The 14,386-nt window shown below is 35.6% G+C and overlaps 1 protein-coding gene across 2 annotated transcripts in view; it reads right to left on the minus strand.

The window, feature by feature from the left end:
* Positions 1-3,614: 3,614 nt before the first annotated feature.
* The window catches only part of LOC121379242 (solute carrier family 15 member 4-like), a 35,737-nt gene continuing 24,965 nt past the window's right edge, over positions 3,615-14,386 (minus strand). For both annotated transcript variants that reach the window (XM_041507762.1, XM_041507761.1), the window contains 6 exons: positions 13,101-13,270; positions 12,400-12,596; positions 7,819-8,005; positions 5,934-6,134; positions 4,491-4,625; positions 3,615-4,270 (listed from right to left, as the gene is read on the minus strand). In XM_041507762.1, coding sequence (XP_041363696.1) covers positions 4,077-4,270; positions 4,491-4,625; positions 5,934-6,134; positions 7,819-8,005; positions 12,400-12,596; positions 13,101-13,270 — 1,084 coding nt within the window. In that variant the 3' untranslated portion in view covers positions 3,615-4,076. The remainder of the gene's footprint in view (positions 4,271-4,490; positions 4,626-5,933; positions 6,135-7,818; positions 8,006-12,399; positions 12,597-13,100; positions 13,271-14,386) is intronic.

The raw sequence follows: 14,386 nt of genomic DNA on the forward strand, positions 1-14,386 counted from the left end.
TTCAGTATGTGAGTTAATGTACCATGGACAAAACATAACACAGTTATTCTGACACTTTGACAATGGTGGTTTATTTTGTATTGAAAAATAATATACACTTATTGCTGGCTTACTGGAATGGATATTATTACAGGATATTGCGATACATCCTAAAAACAATCAGGTATGTTTTGGTTTTTCAGTTCTAAGACTAATTCCTGACATGACATGTTAAGTATTACATAACCACCGGCTCGCCAAAGGCATATTCACTGGGATTCTACAAAATGGCTGTGCCCATTATATATAATAGCCGTCACATTTAACCATTTTATTAATTAGATATAAGATTATACTTGTTGATATTAAGCAATAATGCACATTATATATCGTTAAATATGCATACCAGTCCAAAAGCCTTGCGTGAGCATTCCTTTAACTGAATAAAAAGGTTTAAGTATTAAAGGTGTAAATTAATACCAAATAGCATGGCAAAGTCATTATGCATAGCACATGCTGAATAGTAAAAACATAAAGCAATAAATGTTTTACAGCTTTGAAAATAACAGTAGGTAGGGAGCATTAGTCCAACACCAGATTTTGTAATACATTCCATAACCCCATTTCATGTAGAGCATTACATAATTTGAATATTTTCATTTATAAATAGCTTAAAATTGTTTCAAATAATTTAGTTTCTTTAAATTTTGTTAACAGATTTCTACCTTTCTCTGGTATCACATTTATGAACACACAGATGTGCAGTTAAAATATAACTTGGTGAAAATGTACACCAAATATTAAAAATATTCATGAAAGGATTCAAGTTAGAAGCAATTATAAACACAAAGTTAAAAATGATCTTGACTTTACACTGGGTTAGATGCATGGGCTCAAAAGGTGTGTGGTTGAATGATTATTAACGAACACTCATACCAACTTCTAACTGTTCAAAATGACCTTCACCATGCCTTGACATCACAGTTATAGTACTGATTGTGTGCTTCTTTGGAGAGAAAAACTTTAAAGACGACAACTCCAATCACTGAGTAATTATCAAGTGTCTATTGACTGTACTGATACCTTGTATTTATTCATTTGTGTACTGTTACTATAATAGATAAAAGTAACTTATTTATGTTTCTTCTTCTTTAAAGAACACCTTTTTTTCAATAATGCTGACTGCCAAATTGCAATACATTCGTAGCCTTCTTGATAAAAAATATGAATGTTTATTTTGTTTAATGCCACTAATAGAGCACATTGCTTTGTTAATCACTAGCTAATGAACTTGCACAAGTTAATGTAGAATAAACACACAATGTCACAAACTAACACATTGCTTTGTTAATCACTAGCTAATGAACTTACACAAGTTAATGTAGAATAAACACACAATGCCACCACTAGAGCACATTGCTTTGTTAATCACTAGCTACTGAACTTGCACAAGTTAATGTAGAATAAACACACAATGCCACCACTAGAGCACATTGCTTTGTTAATCACTAGCTAGTGAACTTGCACAAGTTAATGTAGAATAAACACACAATGCCACCACTAGAGCACATTGCTTTGTTAATCACTAGCTACTGAACTTACACAAGTTAATGTAGAATAAACACACAATGTCACAAACTAACACATTGCTTTGTTAATCACTAGCTACTGAACTTACACAAGTTAATGTAGAATAAACACACAATGTCACAAACTAATGCATTGCTTTGTTCATCACTAGCTACTGAACTTGCACAAGTTAATGTAGAATACACACACAATGTCACAAACTAACACATTGCTTTGTTAATCACTAGCTACTGAACTTGCACAAGTTAATGTAGAATAAACACACAATGCCACCACTAGAGCACATTGCTTTGTTAATCACTAGCTAGTGAACTTACACAAGTTAATGTAGAATAAACACACAATGTCACAAACTAACACATTGCTTTGTTAATCACTAGCTACTGAACTTACCCAAGTTAATGTAGAATAAACACACAATGTCACAAACTAACACATTGCTTTGTTAATCACTAGCTACTGAACTTACACAAGTTAATGTAGAATAAACACACAATGTCACAAACTAACACATTGCTTTGTTAATCACTAGCTAGTGAACTTACACAAGTTAATGTAGAATAAACACACAATGTCACAAACTAACACATTGCTTTGTTAATCACTAGCTACTGAACTTACACAAGTTAATGTAGAATAAACACACAATGTCACAAACTAACTAAATAGATCATAAATTCATACTTAACTGAACAGAGAATAAAGTTTCTTTTGTTTAACGACATGACTAGAGCACATCACAAGTTAACAGAAAATAAATTCAGATGAAACTGACACACAAGCCAACAGACAATAAATGTCCATTGACCTTACACACTTACACACTTACACACATGCTAATGGAAAGTAAATTCATATTAAACTTACATACACACATAAGAGAAAAAATATATATCAAACTTTTACACAATGTAACAGAGAATAAATTGGTAACTGGTCACATACCAAGTTACTATAAAACAAGCACATTGCACCTTTTTACATCACGTTACCAATAACTACAATAGGCCGATACAAAAGTTCTATTAGGTTGTCATGGATATCAGGTGGAAGTACTTGTCTCCATTACATTATCACCGACATGGTGGGCTGGTAGGAGATATTGCACCCTAGCATGGACACTAAACGACGTTCATAATTCAATATGCTAATTATTATTATTACTGCATCCATCACTTTTAAAATGAACTCAAGGACTATGTGTTTACCGACACCTCAGCATGTTTTAACCATGGACTACTTAGTGTCATATGGTTATTTTAATACTTGACCCTAGTCATGCTCCAATGATTGATTAAAGTAAAAAAGTAAAGTTTGTTTTATTTAACGACGCCACTAGAGCACATTGATTTTTTATCTTATCATCGGATAGAGGAAACCTGCTGTCACCACATAGGCTACTCTTTTTACGACAGGCAGCAAGGGATCATTTATTTGTGCTTCCCACAGGCAAGATAGCACAAACCATAGCCTTTGTTGAACCAGTTATGGATCACTGGTCGGTGCAAGTGGTTTACACCTACCCATTGAGCCTTGCGGAGCACTCACTCGGGGTTTGGAGTCGGTATCTGAATTAAAAATCCCATGCCTTGACTGGGATCCGAACCCAGTACCTACCAGCCTATAGACTGATGGCCTAACCACGATACTGGTCCAATGATTGATTAAAATCGTAAACTTATCGGTGGGCTCTACTCATGTGATAATTATAATCGGTCATAACATTCCATAATTGATTGTAGCCGAAAAATGTGAACTAGAATTGTTTCTAGTTCAGATGATGCAAATAGTTTGCGGTTTGGGTTTTCCTTCATGTGTAAGGAAAGAAAACGAATACTGAATAGAAGGAAGGAAATGTTTTATTTAACGACGCACTCAACACATTTTATTTATGGTTATATGGCGTCGGACATTTGGTTAAGGACCACACATATACTGAGGGAGGAAACCCGCTGTTGCCAGTTCATGGGCTACTCTTTCCGATTAGCAGCAACTGATCTTTTATATGCACCATCCCACAGATAGGATAGCATATACCACAGCCTTTGATGTACCAGTCGTGGCCGGAGTGAAAAATAGCCCAATGGGCCCACTGACGGGGATCAATCCCAAACAGACCGCGCATTAACTGAGTGCTTTACCACTGAGCTACGTCTTGCCCCCAGATACTGAATGAGTGATTTGTATGATCTCTCCCTGAGCACAGAGCACCACTGGTAAATAGTCCTGACAATTCATAGTTTTTTCAGTGCATATAATTCAAACTGGTTATATAATCGAAAAATGATCAGTTAGTGCAAACCAATTATAACTGCTGATCCATATGACATTCCAACACTATTTGACTGAGAGAGTGAGAGAGAGGGGTAAACGTTTCGTCATATGGGATACTTCTACACAAAAGCAGCATAGATTTTTAAAATGCACTTTACCATTTACATGTGAGTATTTAAAAAAATAATATTCGTATCTTCTGCTGTATTCTTTTAAAATGTTCAAGTAAACCATTATAATTTAGTGTTTGGGTTGTCAGTATTCTCGGTGACTGTCTTGTCAGGTGGGAGGTTGCCTGCAACATCACGATACTTGTACGCCCTTGCGACAAAGACGAAAATGATGAAATTCAACAACATCAGTCCTCCAATCAGGAAGAAGAGGTTTTCTGCTTTGCCGTTATTTATTTCATCTGGAAACCACGGATCTGCAAATGTCATATCATTTTTGGTTTTTAATTATGTAGGTTTTTTTGTATTTAAAGTTGTTAAAATTGTGGTACACATGCTAAAAATGGCTATAGGTGAGCAGTTTGCTTTAAGAAAAAAAAAATTAATCTTAAGTTGGAGCCTTGCAGTAAAGAAAATGATTTACAAATTAAAATAAATTGTCACTTATTAATAAACATGCACACGGCACAAACATACCACTGCGAGTAGATGCTACGACAATGTTGGTGATTGCCATTGACACATAGTTGCCGAGGCCTGACGCAGCAAGGCACAGACCAGTGACTAGTCCCTGCATGGAGTGGGGTACCTGGGTGAAGGCAAACTCCAATGCTGAAAGAAAAGCCCCAAAACATGACATGGATATAATACTTCAACAGTACCAAGCAGACATGTTTAACACCATGGATATTAGCAGACACCCCAGCACAAAAATACACATCGGCTATTGGGTGCAACAGTACCAAGCAGACTGTGTAATGACACCCCAGCACAAAAATACACATCGGCTATTGGGTGCAACAGTACCAAGCAGACTGTGTAATGACACCCCAGCACAAAAATACACATCGGCTATTGGGTGCAACAGTACCAAGCAGACTGTGTAATGACACCCCAGCACAAAAATATACATCGGCTATTAGGTGCAACAGTATCAAAAACAGGAGTTCTTAGTTAGGTTGTTTTTACGTGACTGTTTCTGATTACATATATGAAATGCTCGTTATATATCTTACCTGGTAAATGCTAACTAGTTATCCAAAATGCTGGCTATGTATCTGAAGTATGGACTACAAACCTGAAATACTGTCTACATTCTTAAACTGCTGATTTTGTACCTTAAATGCTAGCTATTTACCTGAAATGTTAGCTACATATCTGAAATGCTAGCTATTTACCATAAATACTAGCTATTTACCTGAAATGCTAGCTACATATCTGAAATGCTGAGTACATACCTGAAATGTTGACTATGTACCTTAAATGCTGACTATACCTGAAATGCTGACTATACCTGGAATACTAACTACATATCTGAAATGCTGACTACATACCTGGAATGCTGACTTAATATCTGAAATGCTGGTTACACACCTGAAATACTGATTACATACCTGAAATGCTGACTACATACCTGAAATATTCACTATATATTAGAAATGCTGACTACATACAGGTATCTGAAATGCTGACTACATACATGAAATGCTGACTACATATCTGAAATTCTGACTATATACATGAAATGCTGACTACATACATGATATGCTGACTACATACTTGAAATACTGACTACATATCTGAAATGCTGACTACATACATGAAATACTGACTACATATGTGATATGCTGACTACATATCTGAAATGCTGGTTACATACCTGAAATGCTGACTACATACATGATATGCTGACTACATATCTGAAATGCTTATCACATACCTGAAATGCTGACTACATACATGATATGCTGATTACATATCTGAAATGCTTATTACATACCTGAAATGCTGACTACATATCTGAAATGCTGATTACATACCTGAAATGCTGGTTACACATCTGAAATACTGATTACACATCTGAAATGCTGATTACACATCTGAAATGCTCGTTACACACCTGAAATGCTGGTTACATACCTGAAATACTAGCAAACACTTCACTGGCTCCTATGAGAGCGAACTGCGGGACCTGTGCAAACAGGGTGATGTGAGACGAGTTGAAAGTCTCTCCCCCAAGCTGCTGTACGATTCCTCCACTAGACCGCAACTCGTCCTTCCTGTAGATTTCCAGCACTCCCGCAGCAATCACAGACATCGCGGCAAGAAGGAAACCAATACCTACAAAGTGTTCACATGACAGGTTCCATCCACCTGGATATACATTTCTCAACATTTCTTACTGCAGCAATCACAGACATCGCGGCAAGAAGGAAACCAATACCTACAAAGTGTTCACATGACAGGTTCCATCCACCTGGATATACATTTCTCAACATTTCTTACTGCAGCAATCACAGACATCGCGGCAAGAAGGAAACCAATACCTACAAAGTGTTCACATGACAGGTTCCATCCACCTGGATATACATTTCTCAACATTTCTTACTGCAGAAATCACAGACATCGCGGCAAGAAGGAAACCAATACCTACAAAGTGTTCACATGACAGGTTCCATCCACCTGGATATACATTTCTCAACATTTCTTACTGCAGAAATCACAGACATCGCGGCAAGAAGGAAACCAATACCTACAAAGTGTTCACATGACAGGTTCCATCCACCTGGATATAGATTTCTCAACATTTCTTACTGCAGAAATCACAGACATCGCGGCAAGAAGGAAACCAATACCTACAAAGTGTTCACATGACAGGTTCCATCCACCTGGATATACATTTCTCAACATTTCTTACTGCAGAAATCACTGACATCGCAGCAAGAAGGAAACCAATACCTACAAAGTGTTCACATGACAGGTTCCATTCACCTGGATATAGATTTCTCAACATTTCTTACTGCAGAAATCACAGACATCGCGGCAAGAAGGAAACCAATACCTACAAAGTGTTCACATGACAGGTTCCATCCACCTGGATATACATTTCTCAACATTTCTTACTGCAGAAATCACAGACATCGCGGCAAGAAGGAAACCAATACCTACAAAGTGTTCACATGACAGGTTCCATCCACCTGGATATAGATTTCTCAACATTTCTTACTGCAGCAATCACAGACATCGCGGCAAGAAGGAAACCAATACCTACAAAGTGTTCACATGACAGGTTCCATCCACCTGGATATACATTTCTCAACATTTCTTACTGCAGAAATCACAGACATCGCGGCAAGAAGGAAACCAATACCTACAAAGTGTTCACATGACAGGTTCCATCCACCTGGATATACATTTCTCAACATTTCTTACTGCAGCAATCACAGACATCGCGGCAAGAAGGAAACCAATACCTACAAAGTGTTCACATGACAGGTTCCATCCACCTGGATATACATTTCTCAACATTTCTTACTGCAGCAATCACAGACATCGCGGCAAGAAGGAAACCAATACCTACAAAGTGTTCACATGACAGGTTCCATCCACCTGGATATATATTTCTCAACATTTCTTACTGCTATGATATCATAAAACCGTTGTAGGCTATATGATGTCACCACGACACTCACCTTAGCTTTCGATGGTTTTACGATAACATAGCACTAATATAGCTTTGAAAATATTGGCATTGATTCCTTATATTTGCATAACCTAATGAATTATGTCAAAATTTAATTGAGGGACATTTTAATTACGTTATTTCTAGCAGTAAGTTTAAGCAAAATAAATTTTTTTACATACTGCAAATCATTACAGAACAGTTTCCTTAATAAAATGTTGGGAAAGTAACTTTCAGAATCTGAAATGGTGAATTTGAATTTGCATAACTGACACATTTTACACTGAACAATACACCACTACTAGATTTATGCAAAGAAGAAACTAGAAGAGGTTTTCTTACCCATGCGTTTTAGGTGAGTGAGTGGTCGGCCAATTCGGGTAAAAAACGGATAAACTAGCCGGTCTACGAGTGGAATCAGAATCAAAATAGCAATGGTGTTGAAAACATTCAAGATGGCCACCGGCAACTTCCCATCCCCTATCGCGACATTCAGCCTCTCTCCTTGAAGGAAAAATGTGGATGTCATCTGAAATAAAATGAAAATGTTAGAACAATTTGCTTTTAAACAAAAAAACATTCTTTCACAAGCTACACCAGTAGTCCAGTCTGTAAAATGAAATGAGGTCTTTTCCAGTTCTCCTCTGTAATCACAGAGTTTGGTGTGTATGGTTGTTTCAATAGGCCACTCAGATTGTTTCAAACCCTGATAGGTTGGGCACTGCTGTTGGATGTGCTCCATGGTTTGGTCCACAGCTGCAAGTTGGTGAAGGTGCTTGCTGGTGCTATTTGATCATACTAAGAATTAACAAATTGCCTATGAATTAAAAACTGTCATTGTGATGGAAAATGGCATGAACACCCTTGGTGGACAGATTCTCTTACTGTTTTCCCCCATTCCAACCAGTGGTCCACAACTGACATATTAAAGACCATGGTACGTTCTGTCCTGTCTGTGGAAAAGTGCATATAAAAGATCTCTTGCTGCTAATGGAAAAATGTAGTGGGCAGTGCCGGATTTATAATAGAGCAAAGGGGGCAATTGCCCCCCCCCCCTTGCCAGAGGGGCCCCTAGACTAAGGACTTCCTTTATAAAAAATGTAATAATTATAAAATTAGTGTCTATGTTGAGGGACCCTCAAACCTGAGGTGCCCCGGGCCCCCCAAGGTCTAAATCCGGCCCTGGTTGCTGGTTCCCCTAAGACTATGTCACAATTATAAAATGTTTGACATCCAGTAGTTGCAAGAGACTGTGTAAAGGAAGTTTGGACAAAATCATGACTGTTTGATGCATCACCATCAGGCACTCCATCCATGAGGACTGGCACTACCCAGGATAATACATCCTTCCTAGTTTGTCAAAAATGTATTGGAAATAACACAAAACTACCATTTGTGTGTGCAATAAAAAAAAAAAAAAATTGTTTTATGGACTGGTGTAGTCTTGCTATATAAGATAATTCTTGATTATTTTCTTGTTGATTTGTCTGTGGTGAAATTAATCAAATAGAGTTATTTCGTATCAAGACTACCAGTCCATAAACCAAAATGGTGACCATAACGCTGTAAGCATCATTTTCTTAATATGGTATATATTACAGTTTTATTTAGTTCTGAACCGAATGTTTTTAATTGCACACACAAAATTGTAGTTGTTTGTTATTAACAAAACACTTTTACTTTTTTTCTTGTGTCAAACCAAACTGAAATTATTTACAAAAAGCATTTCTATAGGAGAATGGAACAGACTATAGTTTGTCAAGAGGATCATTGCCCAGGATAACAAATCCTTTCTAATTTATTAGGACTGTCACTGTCCAGGACAATACTCCTTCCTAGTTTGTGAAGAGGACTGCCCCTACCCAGGAAGCTACATGCTTCTTAGTTTGTCATGTGGACTGTCACTGTCCAGGAGAGATATAATTCCTAATTTATAAAAAGGACTGCCACTACACAGGACGAGGCATTGTTCTTAGTTTGTCAAGAGGACTGCCACTTTCCAGGATGAGTAATCTTCCTAGTTTAAGAAGACTGCCACTTCCAAGACTTGTTTCACAAATCTCAACCCGCAGAAGACTGAACTCAGTGAGTATTTTGACAGCTGTGATGAATCACTGTCAGAAAGGTTTATACCACCCGAGACCTGACCTGCTGAATTGTCAACACTTAATGTGGTGCGTTGTCAATTTAATTACGTTGTCGATGTGTCAGTATACTGTGCATTGTTATTAGTTTTACTGCACAGTGTTATTAGTTTTACTGTCAGTGTTATTAGTTTTACTGCAGTGTTATTAGTTTTACTGTCAGTGTTATTAGTGTTACTGTCAGTGTTATTAGTTACTGTCAGTGTTATTAGTTTTACTGCACAGTGTTATTAGTTTTACTGCACAGTGTTATTAGTGTTACTGTCAGTGTTATTAGTTACTGTCAGTGTTATTAGTTTTACTGCACAGTGTTATTAGTTTTACTGCACAGTGTTATTAGTTTTACTGCACAGTGTTATTAGTGTTACTGTCAGTGTTATTAGTTACTGTCAGTGTTATTAGTTTTACTGCACAGTGTTATTAGTTTTACTGCACAGTGTTATTAGTGTTACTGTCAGTGTTATTAGTTACTGTCAGTGTTATTAGTTTTACTGCACAGTGTTATTAGTTTTACTGCACAGTGTTATTAGTTTTACTGCACAGTGTTATTAATGTTACTGTCAGTGTTATTAGTGTTACTGTCAGTTATTAGTGTTACTGTCAGTGTTATTAGTTTTACTGCAGTGTTATTAGTTTTACTGTCAGTGTTATTAGTTTTACTGCACAGTGTTATTAGTTTTACTGTCAGTGTTATTAGTTTTACTGTGCAGTGTTATTAGTGTTACTGTCAGTGTTATTGTCAGTGTTATTAGTGTTACTGTCAGTGTTATTAGTTTTACTGCAGTGTTATTAGTTTTACTGCGCAGTGTTATTAGTTTTACTGCGCAGTGTTATTAGTGTTACTGTCAGTGTTATTAGTGTTACTGTCAGTGTTATTAGTTTTACTGCAGTGTTATTAGTTTTACTGCAGTGTTATTAGTTTTACTGTGCAGTGTTTGACGTCACAAAAAGGCTCAGTCCATGGCGGCATTCCAACACAGACAAAGTTAAATATAATAACAAATGATATACAATCCCACTATTTATTAGATATAATAACAAATGATACAATCCCACTATTTATTAGATATAATAACAAATGATACAATCCCACTATTTATTAACTATAATAACAAATTATACAATCCCACTATTTATTAACTATAATAACAAATGATACAATCCCACCATTTATTAAATATAATAACAAATGATACAATCCCACCATTTATTAAATATAATAACAAATGATACAATACAATCCCACCATTTATTAACTATAATAACAAATGATACAATCCCACCATTTATTAAATATAACAAATGATACAATCCCACCATTTATTAAATATAATAACAAATTATATAATCCCACTATTTATTAACTATAATAACAAGTGATACAATCCCACTATTTATTAACTATAATAACAAATTATACAATCCCACTATTTATTAAATATAATAACAAATTATACCATCCCACTATTTATTAAATATAATAACAAATGATACAATCCCACCATTTATTAAATATAATAAGAAATGATACAATCCCACCATTTATTAAATATAATAAGAAATGATACAATCCCACCATTTATTAAATATAATAACAAATTATACCATCCCACTATTTATTAACTATAATAACAAATTATACCATCCCACTATTTATTAAATATAATAACAAATTATACGATCCCACCATTTATTAACTATAATAACAAATGATACGATCCCACCATTTATTAAATATAATAACAAATGATACAATCCCACTATGATACAATCCCACTATTTATTAAATATAATAACAAATTATACAAGCCATTATTTATTAAATTATATTTGTATGGAATATGTTTTATACCACTTTCATGAAATGAATTTCACAAATGTATAATATTTTTACCAATTTTTTTTTTAAACAATATTTATTAATGTTTGTATTAACGTTGGGGATTGACAGGCGATGCCTATATTAAGGTTTCTCCCTACATTTGACAATCACACATTTTACATGGCAGACAAAATAATACAATTGATTTAAAACAACAAGTAGACAGAAGAAGTGAAGATTGTGGTTGGGGATGTGTGTGTGTGTGTTTGTATGTGAGAGAGAGAGAGAGAGAGAGAGAGAGAGAGAGAGAGAGAGAGAGAGAGAGAGAGAGAGAGAGAGAGAGAGAGAGAGAGAGAGAGAGAGAGAGAAATTGTTAAAGCATTTGCTTGCAACTATAAACTTTTGAATCATTTTGAACATCTCAACATTTTCTTGATCGTCGAAATTTGAGTTTTCAAGTAGAAGTGTTTTGTAGTTAGGTTAAAATAGGCAGATAGAAATTGTCTATGTTGTCTGTCATGGATTGGACATTGGAGTAAGAAATGTTCAGAATTCTCAATAGGATAACCACAGACACAGACTGGATTATCTGAGAAAAAACCTGTAAATTTATGTTTGTTAAGGTCGCTAATACTTAGGTGAAGATGACAGTGTAATATTTTAAATGTTTTTTAAAGCAACTTATGGATAAATAATTTCTAGTATTCATCGCTAATTTGTTCCATAATTTAACTCCTGAAGGGAGGAAAGAATAATTTATTTTTATTTTGTTTGACTTCTATATATCCGTGCAAGTGATCGGCATCACGCAATGGGTATTGAGAATGTTTTGGAATCATACTTTTACAGAGTCGGTACATCATTTATATAATCTTGCTGTATGAATAAAACACTAACCATCATTGTTTAATTTCATATGACACACCTAAATGAGTTATAATGTGAGTATACACACACCTGAGAATACACAGCCCAGTATATTATGACAAGGAGGAAAATGGGCAGGACTCGTAGAGCACAGATGAGACCATCCACCGTGTAATCATCAAACTTTCCACCATGCGACGTACGCGCCTTGTCGAAAAACTTCACCTTCTTCTCAGATTTCTCACAGCCAGTGTGACAGATCTTAAATACTGTTGTCAGAACACTTCCTAAAAAAAAAAAAAAAAAAAGAATAAATAAACAAACAAAGAAACAAACGATAAATAAATAAATAACAAAAAAACAAATAAATAATGGGCATAACCCAGAATTATTTCAGAATGACTCTATGGCAACAGCAGCCAGTGGCATAAACACAAAAGTCTATTAAGCCTGAGGCTGTTTGTCTGTCGCAGTAATACAATAATAATTAAAATAAAATGTACTATAAAGGCAACATTTAGTAAAGTAATTTACTGTTAACTCTTTCATGTGCAGTTAGAAAATGATTTTCCATTATTTTACTGATAACAAATTTGACTAGCAAAGCAAAACAAACTATTTATCATTTGCTGATATATCAGCTATGATTCGGGGCCCTGTTCCACAAAGCGATCTTAGTGCTAAGATCACCTTAAGTGCATATGTTAGCTGTGCCGTTATGGTGATCTTAGGGTTAAGATCGCTTCATGGAATGGGGCCCTGGGTGTTGGTTAACAGAAGTGATATGCCACCTTGAACTTCCAAATGAGCATAGCAACGTCTGGAGAAGAGGAAGATGAGAATTGCGACAATCATGCTGATCAATGGTACGAGGTAGCCCCAAGAGAAGCTGACTTCCTGTTGAATGTAGGACACGGCAGAGAAGGCGATCAGACCACCCACGTTGATGAACCAGTAAAACCTGGAGAACAATTAAAACAAATTGTTTGAATCTTATCAACATGTTTCTGTCTTATATAGCATAGGGAGACATGCTTTCACAGGCATACACATTCAGTTCTGAAATATATCATTGTTTATACACAGACAGTTGTTATGCAAATAGATACCTTTTTAATACTATGTCTGCACTTAAAATTAGCACTAAACTGGCTATTATGTAGCAAAGTTTACTGCATGGGTGTCAAAAACTGTAGTCACTCATTTTAGTGTTTTATTAAAACATACATATATATACACACACACAAAATGGAGTCCTTGACAAACAATGTTAACAGATCACATTTTTGGATTTTGAATATAACAATTCTGATGCTTTATAAAAGAAAGTCTGTAATGATGAACACACGCTCACCCGCCTGCTACCGATTCGATCGGGCTGCTGGTGCTCCCTTGCACCTGCCAGTGCAGGCGGTCCCTCCTCTCCCCTCCCCCCACCTTTCCTGTCATGGATGGAGGAGCCGGCCAAGGCCGGCTCTTGTGCCCATGACAGGCGTGCGCTACAACAGCTTGTTCTGAATGTGCACGTAAAACCCTATGACCTGACCTGACCTGATGAACACACTAGTTAAAGAAAGTCTGTAATGAGAAACAAACTAGTTAAAGAAAGTCTGTAACATTTGATAAAAAAGAAACTAGTTAAAAGAAAATCTATAATGATAGAAAACAAACTCATAAACTCTGATCCACCCAGCTTTCCAATGTGAAATACGTAATTTTAAACCTACATTATTCAACCTCAAATTGTAACCCCCCACTAATTTAACATATTAGTGAGTCTAATTACCAAAATAAAATTTACAAAAGAACTTATTAATATTAAATTAAAACCCTACGATAACGATCCAATGACATCATTGTTTATGACAGTTTATTTTCACTTTCAATCGACGAGTAATCCATCCATCATCTACTACAAAGTCTGTATTATCAGTTATTTTCCGCGAATACATCCTTTACAAATCTTCAATTTCCATTAAATAATAATGTCCATCATGTTTTAAAAAGAAAAAAAAAGAAGAGAATTGGAAGGAAAGACTAAAGAAAATCTGTAATGATTAACAAACCAGTGAATGAA

The sequence above is a fragment of the Gigantopelta aegis genome, chromosome 8 (genome assembly GCF_016097555.1).
Source record: "Gigantopelta aegis isolate Gae_Host chromosome 8, Gae_host_genome, whole genome shotgun sequence".
NCBI lineage: Eukaryota > Metazoa > Mollusca > Gastropoda > Neomphalida > Peltospiridae > Gigantopelta > Gigantopelta aegis.